Here is a 15,620-nt window from a genome sequence, read left to right as displayed (position 1 = left end):
AAAACAAAAACTCTTTCATTATAATCATGATCCGTAAAGATGCACTTCTCTCTAAGGCGCGTCTAATGAGGAGATGGCGAGTCAGGATCGGCAACTTCATCCTTGCGTCACCGACTCAGAAAACACTAGTTTATTAGTAAATAACTCAAATATCGCCTTACTATTTCCCCCTGTCACATTTATGATAATTACTTTTGCCGGTGCTTTACTTTTGGTGACGGCACGCACCATACATACTGCTGCTGCGGGACACTAAACGCCGTCGAGCCGCTCTTGACAGTCGCGGTAGCACGGTCTCGTGTTGTTTCCACCAGTGAGGCAATTTTTTTCATCACTAGCCTAATTGATGGATGTCTAAAATATAAAAAGAAGGAGAAGCCTAAAACAGGCCTGGCCCGCGTCTGAACTATGATGTAAAAATTGGCCCGAAGCCCGGCCCGTGGGGCGTAAAAAAGTCGGGGCCCGTTGGGCCCGGGCTGAAATGCAGGGCTCTACACTGTATTGACACCATGTCCCAACATCATCCTCTCACTATTTCAATATCCTGACTAGCTCACCTCTCACCTGTCTTCTCTTTCAGCCTGTTTAGGAAACCCTTTGATGGTGGGAAGAGGACAATGGATCATGGCAGTCAGCAGCCACAAACTCAGCAGACGCCAGGACCCTTCCCAGGTTATACGGGACCCCAGGGCCCCTACCCTGGGCAGCACCCAGCCCTGTTACGGCTAGATGAGGTGCAAAGGGAGATTGCCACCCTGGGCCCACAGGTATGCTCTTACAGCGGCCTGCAGAGCGACAGAGAGTACAAACGACTGGAGCGAGAGCTGACCCAATTGCTGCTGGAGGTCGATAAGGTCAGGACAGGCCATCAACGCCAAACAAACTTTTTGGTTCAAATGAAGTCACACCAGTTCATTCTTCTTAACCATGTTTGTTTCCCAACCCAGGTGGAGACGGAGGGCAGGCCGGAGCTTCAGCAGGCTCGGAAGCGTGCGGCAGGAGAGGTGGAGGGTCTGCTTCGCTACCTGGAGGGCAATGCTACGCATCCGTCTCGGCTGGCCATTGATGAACTGACCCAGGAGGCGCAGAGCTTGCTGAATGAAGGGGTCGTAGGGCCGTTCCGACAGGGCCAGGCTCAAGATGCCTTTGAGATCAGCGAGGAGCTGGTGGAGGCTGTGCAGGACGTGTCCATGCGGCTGGCTCAGGTCAAGACGGGAGGGAATGTACCACTCAGAAAGGCACGTTACAAAGCATTGACAAGGGTCTGTGCTGTACAGGAAATACTAGAGGGTCGTGTACGCACTCATATGCTGGCGCTGCCGTTGTCTGATGACACGCACGAGGCCGTGCAGCGTATTAATCAAGTCATGGCTCAGGTGAGTGTTATTGCAAAAAATATATATCATGAGAAGTCACAAACCTGCATCCTAACCTGCAAATCACTGTTATTTATTTTATGTGATCATACAGCACATAAAAAACAGACCTTTTAATTTTAAGGGTCAGAGAGAGAGTAGAAAATGGCCATTAAATGTTATTAGTGTTAACGTAAGTTAAGAACCTCAAGGAGAAAATAAAATCAAAATGTACTACCGTTCAAACATTTGGGGTGAGTAAGATCTGAAGGATCATGTGACACTGAAGACTGGAGTAATGATGCTGAAAATTCAGCTTTACCATCACAGGAATAAATCACATTTTAAAATGTATTCAAATAGAGAACAGTTATTTTAAATTTTAATAATTCTTCTCTATTTTACTGTATTTTTAATGTAATAAATCGAGACTTGATGAGCATAAAAGACTTCTTTAATCATGTTTGAAAGAATGTTCTGATTTTATGCTTGAAACAACTTAATCAATGTTGACAGTAAAGTAAAGAAAACCTGAAAGGAGCTCATCTTGTGTAGGTGAGTGGTGCCCGGTGCCAGGAAGTGGCTCTGTTGATGGGTCTGAGTGGGCGTGATAGCTGTGCCCACCTGGCGAGGATCCTTACAGAGCTGTTGGTTGAACTGGACGCCCTGGATGTGTCTAGTAATGCTGCAGTGAGGAACTACAGAAAACAAGTGGTGGAGGAGATCAATGGTCTGCTAAAACATCTTGACCTGGAGGGAGAAGGAGAAGACACACGCAGGTAACACCAAATACACACATCAACACACAAACTACAATATGTAGCACCAGTGAAATGCAGTTTTTTGTTTACTTGTGCAACATTCAATTAGTCTTATTTAAAGATGACATTTTTAAAAATAAATTAGATTTTTTTTGTTAAAAGAAAAATTTTTATATATACAAAAGTTTTGTATAATTAATTTTTTTTTAAATTTTTCGGAAATAATTCTCTTATGCTTACTAAGGCTGTATTTATTTGATCAAAAATTAAGTAAAAACTGTAATATTGTGAAATATTATTGCAATTTAAGTTTTCTAATTTGATATTTTAAAATGTCTTCTGTGATGCAAAGCTGAATTTTCAGTATCATAAGTCTTCAATGATCCTTCAGAAGTCTAGAAACTAGAAAATATTAATTTCTACTATTAAAATTTTACATACATTACCATTCAAAAGTCTGGGGTATCATGGTTTCCACAAAAATATTAAGCTGCAAGTTTACATTAATAATAATGAAAATGTTTCTTGAACATCAATGATGAAGAAACATTTCAAATATTAAGAAATCATTTTTGTTATTTTTTACATTTTTAAATATATAAAATGTGATGTATAAAAATTATGTTATTATTTATATCCAAAATATAACTTGTACGTGATCAAGAGTTATTTTTAATGGATTATTAGTTACTTTTTCTATTTTTAACCTATATTAATGAAGTTGATTCATTGTACCTCCAGGTATGATCTAGCGCAGAATGACTCGATTCGTGAAATTGAGGCGATCAGGGGCCATGTCTCAGTGCTGCGGGAGGAGGTGCTTCGGCACGGTGCTGCAGGACAGGGGACGGAGCTGCAAGGTCTCCTCACGCACCTGGATCAGGTGGACACGGGGCGAAATCCCTGCATTCGGGAGGCACGGCGCAGGGCCGTGTTGGAAGTTCAGGCACTCATCACCTTCCTAGACCTCTGGGAAGCCCTAGGACGGCGTAACCCCGGACCAGACGAGCCTCCGCCTCATGTGGCCGTGTGGCGTGTCTTAGCCAGCCTGTGCAACCTGCAGGCTCAGGTTTTGGGCTTTGACGGCAAGAGGGCTGACAAGAGCTACATGGTATTAGAAGAGCTACTGACCAAACAACTACTGGCTCTTGATGCTGTGGACCCTCAGGGCGACCAGGGGACCAAACTTGCCCGTAAGCAAGCTGTTAAACACGCCCAGAATATCCTTAGTTACCTGGATATGAAGACAGATGAGTGGGAGTACTGAGAGGCCAATAAAAGAGACTGAGAATAAGGAGCTGCAAGAAAAAGGCAAAAGCTTTTTTGCCTCTTGTGCAACATATGAGGACACGGTCGTGCCGAGGATATAGGCCATGGGCGGAATTTTTAATTTGTGTATAAAAGACTTTGTGTTTCGCTGTGGGCAGCGAGACTGTTACCCATGATGCACTGCACCTGCTGCTTTTTTTGGTCCATTACTGGTCCCTGAAAACTGCCTTTCTTCTGCCAGAAGGAAATGCTGTTTCTAATGCACATGAAGCATTTGTTTTCATGACAATAACCCATGACGATCTTTTTAGTTGAATCTGTGCTGTTGATTGGTGTGGTGTGGTGCTAAATCCTGTTCTGCTGCCAAAATCTGCTTCCTGCTTTGTCCAACATGTCTGCGTGGAGCACATTTCAGTCTTTATCATGGTGTGAGTGCATCAGCTCTTCATTCCTATCCAGTTAGAGCCATATAGGAGCAGATGATCCCGTTATGACCACAACAGGATGAGCAACGGGCCATTTCCTGTTAATCACACATAATGGAAAAGGCAGCTCAAGCTTAGTGTTCATAGGTTTAATCTCTTCTCTAAATTGCACTTTCAGAGCCTGAGCTATTCTCGCTACAGTTGTTAGCCGAATGTAAACAACAACTGACCCAGTGGAACAATATTTTTGCTTTTTCTTGCATCTTCTACATATATGTCCCAGTTTATGTTACAATAGATGAGTGAATAATCAGTTTAAAGGTGAAAACAGGATGAGCAACGGGCCATTTCCTGTTAATCACACATAATGGAAAAGGCAGCTCAAGCTTAGTGTTCATAGGTTTAATCTCTTCTCTAAATTGCACTTTCAGAGCCTGAGCTATTCTCTGAGCTACAGTTGTTAGCCGAATGTAAACAACAACTGACCCAGTGGAACAATATTTTTGCTTTTTCTTGCATCTTTTACATATATGTCCCAGTTTATGTTACAATAGATGAGTGAATAATCAGTTTAAAGGTGAAGTGTCATTTCTGCACCATTAGTGTCACCAAATTGACAGTGTTTACACTTTTCATTGAACTTAAAATTATGGCTTACTTATAGTTTAGAAATATAGGCTATTCACATTATGCTAATATGAGAAAGTGTTATAAACTTCACCTTAAAAAAAGACTCAAGGACAGCTAAAAAATCAGTCAGATTTCTAACCCTTCCTGCAGTTTTGTCAGATTTCATAGAGGACTGTGGCCAAAATTGCAATGAGGTATTGTCTTTCGAGACGTTTCTTTTTACTATCGATATGGAGGACAAAAAATAGAAACTAGTTCACAAGGTCTCTTGTCATCTCCATTGGTTTTTTGCTGTTGGGCAAAAAGTGCCTGTGCAAGCAACTAGGGAATCGAGCAGAGACTGAAAGTGTGTGTGTCTGTGATTGTTCAAAAAAAAGTGGTGCGTGCTATTTTGGTGGTGAGACTGATCAAAGTGGACAGGGGCATTCTAGGACATTTTCATCTGAGCAGCATGGAAAGACAGCAAGCTATCAAACACTCAAAAACTCTGGCTACATTCACACAGAACAATGTGACCCAAATCTGTTTTGTGTGATGATAGATCTAGGGGTTTTGGGATGACAGCATGAACAAGTATAGATTTGGTTCACTTTCATATGTGGGAATAAATTGGACAAAATGAGTCCCACAAGTGACTTTTGTTGTGAACAAAAGGGTTTTCATCATATTTGCACATTGAATTTACCCTTGGTTTGAATCAAACAAATGTTTGAATTACACTCTATAAAGTAGTACACATAAAAGTGCAAAAGTATATTTACTTCCGTTTCTTTACTCTCAAATATTGTGGCTTGGTTTGAACTGTAACTATAATTTGGCACTACTGTAGATTGTTCATTGGCCGATATGAATACAGTTATCTAGAGAGCAGAATAGCCAATGGGCAATATATGATAATACAATAAGGCAATAGAGTGCAACAGTGGGGTTCTGGATGTAAAAATCATATTCATTTTCTCCATAGAGGAATTCATTTTAATGATAACTTGCTACTGTGAACTATATGGTTAATCGATGGTATATGCTTTTCTTGAAGCATATTTCATTACTTAAGCTTGTTTTTGTTTTTTTTAAATAATCATGTTCAACAGCTGGTGAAAACTACATTACCCATGATTCTGCAAAGAAATATCCACCACCTGATATTCAAATACGTTTTTGCTTCAAAACTAATGTTGTGATTCAGCTGGTAGCTGCTTGGTTTCATGGCTTGTAACTCATAAATGGGACTTAAAAAAAATCTCTATGGGAAAAATGAATGGAAAAACTATTTCTGGAACCAAGGCTGCTGTAAAACGTTTGCACTTCATTAAAATGACACTGAAATTAAACAAACATTTATTTACACACTATATATATATATATATATATTTTTTTTTTTTTTTTTGATTCACTAAAATATTTGAAAATGGATATTATGCATTGATTATCTTATTATTTGTAGACTTGTGGAAGTAACAAGGGATTCCAAGCAGGCATATATAGTATATTGATCTATAACAACTAATGATAAAAACGTGACAATATAAGTAAAATGTTCTAATTAAATACACTAAAATATTGTCATGTTAAATGTTATTATGTAAGTTGTAAACATGTCAGGGTCAGTCGTTTTGGAATGAATTGCTTGAGTGAATGATTCAATTACTCACTTCTAAAGATCATCACTTTTTAATTCTTGAATGAATCAGTGTTATTTAATGAATCATTTGTGCATTGCCTATTTAGAGCAGTGTTTGATATGGACTACATTTAATTAAGTCATGTAAACAACTTTACAAAAAAAAAAAAATCATGCTGCATTTGAAAAATGTATTGGGCACTTCAGCTTGCAGTGTGAAATACCCCTCAGAGACTGTTGAGAAAAGTTGTAAGAGTAGCTTGTCTGTGGTTAAAACTGCAGGAATATCCAGTTCCACTGTTTAAAAATGGATCACTAAGGCCAGGTGGTGGTTGTACACTTTTCCCACCTATGCTAAATGATGAGCCTCATTTTGGGAAATAATATATTGTGCGATCTGTATCATGCTGTGCTGTTGAGTCTCTGCTCATTTGAGCTCTCTGTGCTGTCAGTAGGTTACAATGGCTTGTTCTGAACAAGATCAGTGACTCTGTTAGCTGTTTATTTCAGTCGTGTCCCACTTGCTGTGTGGTCACTACCCTCTGTCCTGCTCCACATAAGGGCACGTCCAAATAAATGGACCGTCAGCAGTCGTGAAGCAAAACCAAAATTATCATCAAAGAAATCACGTTGTGCTTGGATTAAACGCAGACACTCTTATAGAAGGGCATTTTTTGTTGAAAAATGACAATAAACACGCAGGGGCTAGAAGTCATAAGTGGTGCTGGGAACGAAAGGAGCTGCAGAAAAAAGGAAAAAGCAATAGGTCGTAGTCAGAACAGATTAATCCAGACTGTCATGAGACGGCCATTGTCTGGCAGAGTCCCTGCGGTGGGCAGAGCTGGCAGTTCAGCTGAGGAGGATCCTACATCAGTCAAGGTGAAATACACGCTCCAGCAGCACTTTAAAGCAACCTTGCACGACGCCAACACCAAAATTGGGCAAAATGCAAAGCTGAACTATGAACATGACACAGCCTCTTCAAAAATGCAAAAAAAAATAAAACTATGTAAAATGTAACCTCTCCAAAAAATTTGTCTCAAAACTGCATTTCTGTTTATGCAGGATAGATAAAATTTCCCAGATGTTAACATTTCTAGTCTCCCAACAATAGCTAATAACAACAAACGGGTTTAAACGGTTGCCATGTGCATTTCTGCTGTCAACCATCACAATTTAAATTCTGTTCACATTCAAAATGATCATTTAGGAGATTGACTAATTTTAAAGGTGGTGTATATTTACACTGAGTGTTTGCAATGGTTATTACAAACTATAACTTGCATTATAATGCCCAGAATTGCTTAGATATTTTATGTGTAGTTCTTCTATACCTTGCCTATTTACATCTATTTAACCTTCTTGTGAATACAGTAACTTCACTACTTGAACTTAGTGTAAACAAGATGCTATTTGTTGCTATTTATACTTGGAGCAAACTGTATCTAACACTATTTTCACTCAGTGAAATTGGCATCTTCCCTGAGTTTCACACTCCGTCTAGTCGCAGCCACATTTGAATGTAGTTTTCACTCCCAAAACTTCGTTGTGTTCATGGCCACAATAAGAAAGTTTGTAAAAATAGGGCACAGCTAGTGTTATTATGAAGGAATTTTTCCACATTGATCTATTTTACATGTGTTTTACCTATATTTAACACTTGTTTATCTGAAAAACAATGCTACAGTCTGTTATTCTCCTTTGAAAATGTGCTCCGGGCCTGAATGTCGGTCTCTGTTTTGGTTTGTGAAACCCGCCCACTGCCAGTTTACACAATTGTATTTCGGGACCCCGGGTTGCCAGTTGGCGGAGAACACAGCGTATTTCATTCCATTCATCTTCAAGTGCGCTCGTTCCTGTTGGTGTCGTCAATCTGGCAACCTGCGTGTGCGTCAAGTCTGAGGAGGAGGGGCCGGGTGAAAAAAACCCTCTCCAATATTTTGAATTTGGACTGCAATATCTAGTTCAACCACTCGGTGTCAATCCTACATACTGACATCATCAGAGAAGGAATAATTCCAGAGTGTGTAAGTAAATATTCAGGAAACAAACAATTTTTTTCAGCGGATTAACTTGCACGGATTAATTGTTAACATCAAGACTAGCAATGTGAGCTAGTAAAGTAAATAGTCAATTTTGTTTCATGCAGACTTTAACCCTAACACCGTGTTACCGGACGCGCCGCAACAGCTAAAAGTCTGTCTACACTGGACGCGACAAAGCGACCGTTAAAAATAATTTGAACTTTGTGTCAGTACTTCATAAATAGAACTCGACAGCAGCTCAGTGTCGGGGATTTGGCGTGCCGCGCCGCATCCAGTGTAGACAGCGTGGCTGATTATAATGGATTCTATAGTATTTTGTCGCGCCGCGCCGCTCGCGTCCGGTGTAGACACGGTGTAACGGATAATGATGACCTGACAGAAAATTACCAGCACCTTTTCTGTTTTTCGACTGATGCATATTGTGACCACATCTGGAGCATTAGATCAGTTTGATATGGGTATTAAACATGGCACAGGCCAAGTTCTCTCTCTCTCTCTCTTTTTTTTATTTTTTTATTTTTTTTTACAATGTTAGGATTTTACATTTGACATGCAGTGTAAATCTCCATCCAGATTCCATTAGCTGCCAGAGCCCTCGTCTCTCCACAGATCTCCATAATCTGTCTGATGATTGGTCTGTCAGATCTGAGTCACACTGATATCTGCAAAACTATCTCCATGGTTACAAATCACAAATCAAATCCATTCTGTTTGTTGAATGGCACTTAATAGCAGATTACGGCACGTTATCTTTTTTTTTTTTTTTTTTTTTTATTATTTTTTTTTACAATGTTAGGATTTTACATTTGACATGCAGTGTAAATCTCCATCCAGATTCCATTAGCTGCCAGAGCCCTCGTCTCTCCACAGATCTCCATAATCTGTCTGATGATTGGTCTGTCAGATCTGAGTCACACTGATATCTGCAAAACTATCTCCATGGTTACAAATCACAAATCAAATCCATTCTGTTTGTTGAATGGCACTTAATAGCAGATTACGGCACGTTATAGGTCAACGAGTCCTCTAGGAATATTACAGATTTTTTTGTATGTGGTGAATTAATATTACCTTGATTGTATTACAGGATGAGTTTTCAAAACATATTTGACATTGAGACCAAGTTCAGGCTCTATTCCTGCTTTAATGTAATGAGCGAGCATTGCACCTGTCTTTTTAGATTTTGTTTATGGCAATTACAGTCTTTATTAGTAGTGACATGACCGATGTGAGATGAGATGCGGCAAAATTGATGTTTGATGTGTAAAACACCATGCAGTGTGATTTGTCAGAGTTCTCCTCATTTTATGGATGCCATACTAAAGTTCATTACACAAGCTACAAACACCGTAAAACCCATTACTCTGCTTGCTATATTGAGAATGTAATGAAGAATGTCCATCTTTTTTTTATTCCAAAGTTGTTTTTAACTGCCATTATCTTTTTTAATCACTTTAACTAAAAAAAAGCAAAAACCCACTCTTGCTTTGGTTTTCCTTATCTGACTTATCTGTCTGGAAGAATGTGTTTTTGTGGTGATCAGTGAGATTGTCTAAATGTGCTATGCTATTTATGATGTTCGGCGCTTTGTGTATATTGTCTGGTTTATGCTTGTTTAAAAAAGAGCACATCACGTTCAAACTGCTGTGTGGATGCTTTGGTCAGCGGCGTGGTTTGATTTTTACATGTTTAGATTGCTAAATAAAAGATGGTGATCTGAAAATAACTTATGTTTGTGGCAAGGTATTAATTATGGCCTGGGAGCTTTCAGCCTGTTTCCATGGCAACCCCTGGCTGTGCTCACAAAATAGGTGTTTAAAAAAGGAATTGAGCTTGCCTGAAATGCAGAGCATAGAAAATACCACAGCACACTTAGCTAAATATATCTGCCTAAACTCATGGAGTTATGATTCAACAATGGCATATCTGTCAACAGATTTCAGCATCACGAGCCTGTAAATCTGTGACTAGATATATTGAGCTAGATGATTGTCTTATTTTAAAATGTATTACTGCACAAATTAATCTTAATTTCAAATAAATGTAATTGGTAACCTAATACAAATATCACAATATGATGTTAATGCAATAGAACTACTGCCTCTAATGCAAATTATGAAATAATATTAAAAAAAATGTATTACATTAAAACATGCTGCCATTAAAATGGCTCTGATATTAAAAAGTGCATGTTTATCAAATGTATCTGTAATCATATATATATACTGTATATAATAGTCTCAGATTTACAGGATCGTGATGCTGAAATCTGTTGACTGATATGCCATTGTTGAATTATAACTCCATGAGTTTAGGCAGATATATTTAGCTAACTAAAGTGAAAACTTTTTGAATTTGAAGATCAGGGTAAATTGAACTTGTTTTGTCTTCTGGGAAACATGTAAGTATCCTCATTAGCTTCTGAAGGGCAGTACTAAATGGAAAAAAAATCTTCATTCTGTTCAAAAGTTTTCACCTCCAGGCTCTTAATGCATTGTGTTTGCTTCTGGAGCATCTGTGAGCATTTGAACCTTTTGTAATAGTTGCATATGAGTCCCTCAGTTGTCCTCAGTGTGAAAAGATGGATCTCAAAATCGTACATTCATTGTTGGAAAGGGTTCAAAACTTATACGCAAAAGTTGCTAGAAATCCAAAGAATTTGTGGGACCTGAAAAGAAAAGCAGGCAGTTTAACTGTTCAGGACAAATAAGGGACTCATGAACAACTATCACAAAAAAAAAAACAGCTGTGGATTAACAACACAGTATTAAGAATCAAGCGTATGTAAACTTTTGAATGGGGTCATTTTTATAAATTCAACTATTATTTTGTCTTGTGGACTATATGTAAACGTCTTTTATGTTAAATATCTTATTCAGGTCAGTACTAAATAAAAAATAACATGCATTTTGTATGATCCCTCTTATTTTGGTAAAATAATTAACATTTTGCAGATTCTGCAAGGTGTATGTAAACTTTTGAATGGGGTCATTTTTATAAATTCAACTATTATTTTGTCTTGTGGACTATATGTAAACGTCTTTTATGTTAAATATCTTATTCAGGTCAGTACTAAATAAAAAATAACATGCATTTTGTATGATCCCTCTTATTTTGGTAAAATAATTAACATTTTGCAGATTCTGCAAGGTGTATGTAAACTTTTGACCACAACTGTATCTATCTACACACACACACACACACACATTTATCAATGTATCTGATCACATATTTTTGTATGTGACTTTAATTATATTTGGATTACATAACATTGTTCCAAATATTCCCTTATTCTGCTGTAAGCTTCAGTTAAATAATAATAATAATAATAAATACATTAAAAAAAATCAAAACAAAAAATCCAATTATTGTGCAGCTGAGACAAAACTCCATCAGGAGACCCACTTCTGCAACACACTTTCTGCATTAGCACTCTGTAACCCTAAGAGACAAAAAAAAACTTACTGTTTCTTGTCCCCGGGGCACCCTCACCCTGCAGCAGGGTATTGATCTGGCAGAAATGCATCTGTCTGTTTCTGATTCCACCAACATCATTGCAGCATATGAGGGACAGAAGAGAACAGTCAACACATGCTCATGACCCCATGACAGCAAGGACATCACGGCCCCTGAGGGAAGAGTGACAGACGCAGAAATATACACAAACACAACCACTGTCGAGTCCAAAAGACTGATACTGCACTGAAAATCAAGAAATGAAGAAAAGTTAAGCTATGTAAGACGCTTGAATGTTGCTGTCATTAAAGCAAAAGAGAGACAAACCAAATACTAAGACATTCTGAAATACATTTTTCATTTAATGTACATATCTACTGTTCAAAAGGTCGGTAAGATTTTTCATGTTTTTGAGTCTCTTAAGCTCACCAAGGCGGCACTGATTTGATCAAAAATACAGTTAAAACAGTAATATTGTGAAATGTTATTACAATTTAAAAAATTAATGTAATATACTCCTGTGATGGCAAAGCTGTATTTTCAGCATCTTTACTCCAGGCTTCAGTGTCACATGTTTTGTAACATTATAAATGTTTTTACTGTCACTTTTTACTAATTTAAATTTATATACAAATTGGATTAATTTAAATTTTATATAGCAGGGGCCTCATAAAAGTTTTGTAATAAAGCACACAGGCACATACTGCTGCTGCATATTACTGTCTCCTACTATTATACTACATAGAAATGAATCTTGTTTGTTTTTACAGTGACCACCAGATGGCAGCATGTGACTTGTGTGATTGGTAATTCTGTCTAACAGCACAGTCTCCACATGTCAGTTTCTGGAGTCCAATGCTAAATGGATAAATAGTCTGTTTAGTTCACTGCTTGCAATAAAAGGTGATTAAAGTACAACAACCCCGGGGTTCTAAATCCACTGACCAACTGGCTAAGAGGAGACTGAAAAATAAGATTAGACGGGCGCTTAATGCCTTGATGTGCAGTACAGGAATTGTACTGTATTATCATTGTAGGTAAATTATTTCTCTTGCCTATCATCTGTTTTCACGCATCAGTTGCACAAGTTGAATAGTTATGAATTTTATGGATTTAACCGACATAATTTAAAACCTTGAGTTGTTCATCTTGTGTGTTGACTGGCCCAGTTTAACCCTTCAGGGTTACGTGTGCTCGCACCCACCCCCACTTAGAAAACTCTTAAAAGCTCTAACATAATCCATGTGATCTGAATGTGCACATGTGAGGGCCATTGTAAACATGTTATGTAACTCTATTCCCATTTGATTCAGATCACACTTACACATGCACACATGTCCTCTCTTATAAAGATCATTGTAAGAACTTATGTGTGTTGTGTAGCATTAAACTGAACAAAATCTGAAATGGTTTCTTATTGGCCAGCTGAGGTCTATGGTAGTCTCTTAAGGGTCTTTTGAGGTCTAATGGTGAGTGGTCTAATATACTGACAGTAAACCTTTATACTTTAAACATAACCCTACAAACAGGCATTCATTCTCAAGTAGGCAAATCACAATAATAGGATTTTCAACTGTTTAATTTGTGTAAATTCATACATGTGTGTTATATAACTTCTGGGCAGTAGTAAAAAATTTATGAGCTCTCTCATTGTTTTAAAATGCAAAACATGCTACAGACTCTGCAGGGTATATGCAAAATGGCATAACTGTAGATGAAAGTTGTCTCTACCCACATCACATCCTTAGCTGTTAGTGGAATTGGGATTTGTCAAGGGTTTCTCTAAAAATACATGTTTTGAAAAGTTCCTTATACACTGACTAAATGTAAGGCTAAACTGTAGGCTAAACCAATGCTTTTGGAATGCAGTAAACGTAGATTATGACAACCTAAACAGCAGCCTGAGAGTCACAGACAGCTGCAAAAGCCATTCCCACTTATCATGCTTTCTGTGAGAAATTCCTCCAAATCCAAGTTCATTATAGAACCACAGAATGAGTCTGTCCCAAAATCCCAAAACACAGCGGTTGTGTTCCATAACACACAAAACACAATTATTAAAAGGACATCAATCAGCCATTGAATAGGACTATCTGGCCAGCAGCCACACAACAGCTGGATATTACCCACAGGTCTTTGAGTGCATTCACACATTAAACACATGGCCTGCAACACTCAACAGACAAAACCCCATGATAAAGGTACTGCTGGAAAGCCGTGGGGTGTTTATCATGTATATGGAATAAATGTTCATTAAAGATTGATCATGATTGGTAATTTTTAATTTTTTTTGTGAAAGAAGAAACAAATACTTTTATTCAGTATGGATGCATTAAATTGATCAAACATGACAGTAAAGACATTTAAATTGTTACAAAGTACTTATATTTTAAAATGCTGTTCTTTTGAACTTTCCATTCATCAAAGAATCCTGAAAAAAAGAGTCATGTTTTAGCAAAAGCATTTACAGCACAACTGTTTTCCACATTGATAATAAGAAATGTTTCTTGAGCAGCAAATCAGCATATTAGATTGATTTCTGAAGGATCATGTGACACTGAAGACTGGAGTAATGATGCTGAAAATACAGCTTTACCATCACAGGAATAAATTACATTTTAAAATATTAAAATAGAAAAGAGTTATTTAAATTGTAATTTAAAATGTAACTATATTTCACACACAAAAAAACTAAAACTTGAATGGTAGCAAGTGTACATCATGGACTGAAAAAAAAATTTGAAAATGCAAAATTAGAAAACTAAAAATATTTACTCAATATCAATTAATAATAATAATAAAAACTCAATTAACTAATTTATTGAGAACCTAAAAAAATCTCTTGTTTTAAAGGGGTCATATGATGCTGCTAAAAAGAACATTATTTTGTGTATTTGGTGTAATGAAATGTGTTTATGCGGTTTAAGGTTAAAAAAACACAGCATTTTCCACATACTGTACATTATTGTTTCTCCTCTATGCCCCGCCTTTCTGAAACGCGTCGATTTTTACAAAACTAATCGGTCTGCAAAATATCTTCTTTTGTGCTCAACAGAAGAAAGAATCTCATAGGTTTGCAACTTGAAGATGACAATGATGACACAATTTCCATTTTTGGGTGAACTTTCCCTTACGTAAGCAGTTTTAGTAAGTAGCCTACAAGGAGTATTGCAGTGAAGGTACAAGTAGTTTTATAAATTTACATAAACATATTTACATACTATACTTTGTGATGTAAATATATAAAATATCACATATTTTATGAACAGGCACATATTGATTAGGTCAAATGGATTAACCCTGACAAAAGTCCATGATATACATGAAATTAATGATATTCTTTTTAAAATAAATTATTATTTAAATAATTATCATGTGTAGGCCACACCCATGATTGTTTGTTTATTTATTTACTTATTATCAAGCATGCCGGTATTTTCATTCTTAGAGGTGTGTTAGTTAAATGAAAAGAAATATATAAAAATAAATAGAATGAAGAAAATATTACATCTGTATAATAAAAAAGGTATACCTGAAAGAAAATTACGCATTTTTTTAGGCCCATAGTATTCAATGGCTGACTGTAGTAGGTGATTTCATATAGCAATGTAAATGTAAACTCATTACTTGTCTGAATTTCAACATTATAATGGAATCATAAGCTACTAGTCCTAAAAAGAATTAGGGTCCTTGACCAATTAGAACGAAACGCATCCAAACTGCATGAAGGGGCCTCAATATTTTGCCCCTTACAAGACATAATGTCATAAAAGGGAGAAAAAGATCATCTACAGCAATTAATCCCATGCGTTAGCTCTTTATCTTTCCATTCTTCCTTTTGTGTGACTGACGGAAGTTTGTAAACTGCTGCTGTCACTTGAAAACTGTAAATTCCAGTTAGATTTATTCCCTATCAAATCGAGGTCTACTGTACAGTAGAGATGTCAGTTAAAGGGTTAAGTTATGCTTTAGGTGGGATATTATGAAAGCAAAAAGCAGAAAACAAGACCTATAACCTTGATTTATTAACCTATTAACACAGTATACCCCATTTCCCC

General features: G+C 37.2%; 1 protein-coding gene across 4 annotated transcripts in view; it reads left to right on the top strand.

Moving 5' to 3' along the window:
• LOC107708429 (BAG family molecular chaperone regulator 5-like) overlaps window positions 1-4,103 on the top strand; it is a 15,203-nt gene extending 11,100 nt beyond the window's left edge. For all 4 annotated transcript variants that reach the window (XM_016512653.1, XM_016512652.1, XM_016512654.1 and 1 more), the window contains exons 2-5: window positions 581-854; window positions 948-1,376; window positions 1,911-2,134; window positions 2,858-4,103. In XM_016512653.1, coding sequence (XP_016368139.1) covers window positions 581-854; window positions 948-1,376; window positions 1,911-2,134; window positions 2,858-3,383 — 1,453 coding nt within the window. In that variant the 3' untranslated portion in view covers window positions 3,384-4,103. The remainder of the gene's footprint in view (window positions 1-580; window positions 855-947; window positions 1,377-1,910; window positions 2,135-2,857) is intronic.
• Window positions 4,104-15,620: the final 11,517 nt, after the last annotated feature.

Source organism: Sinocyclocheilus rhinocerous, unplaced genomic scaffold (genome assembly GCF_001515625.1).
Source record: "Sinocyclocheilus rhinocerous isolate Xijiao unplaced genomic scaffold, SAMN03320098_v1.1 scaffold295, whole genome shotgun sequence".
Classification (NCBI taxonomy): domain Eukaryota; kingdom Metazoa; phylum Chordata; class Actinopteri; order Cypriniformes; family Cyprinidae; genus Sinocyclocheilus; species Sinocyclocheilus rhinocerous.
The sequence above is the reverse complement of the archived record's forward strand: the minus strand, read 5'-3'. Positions and strand labels throughout refer to the sequence as shown.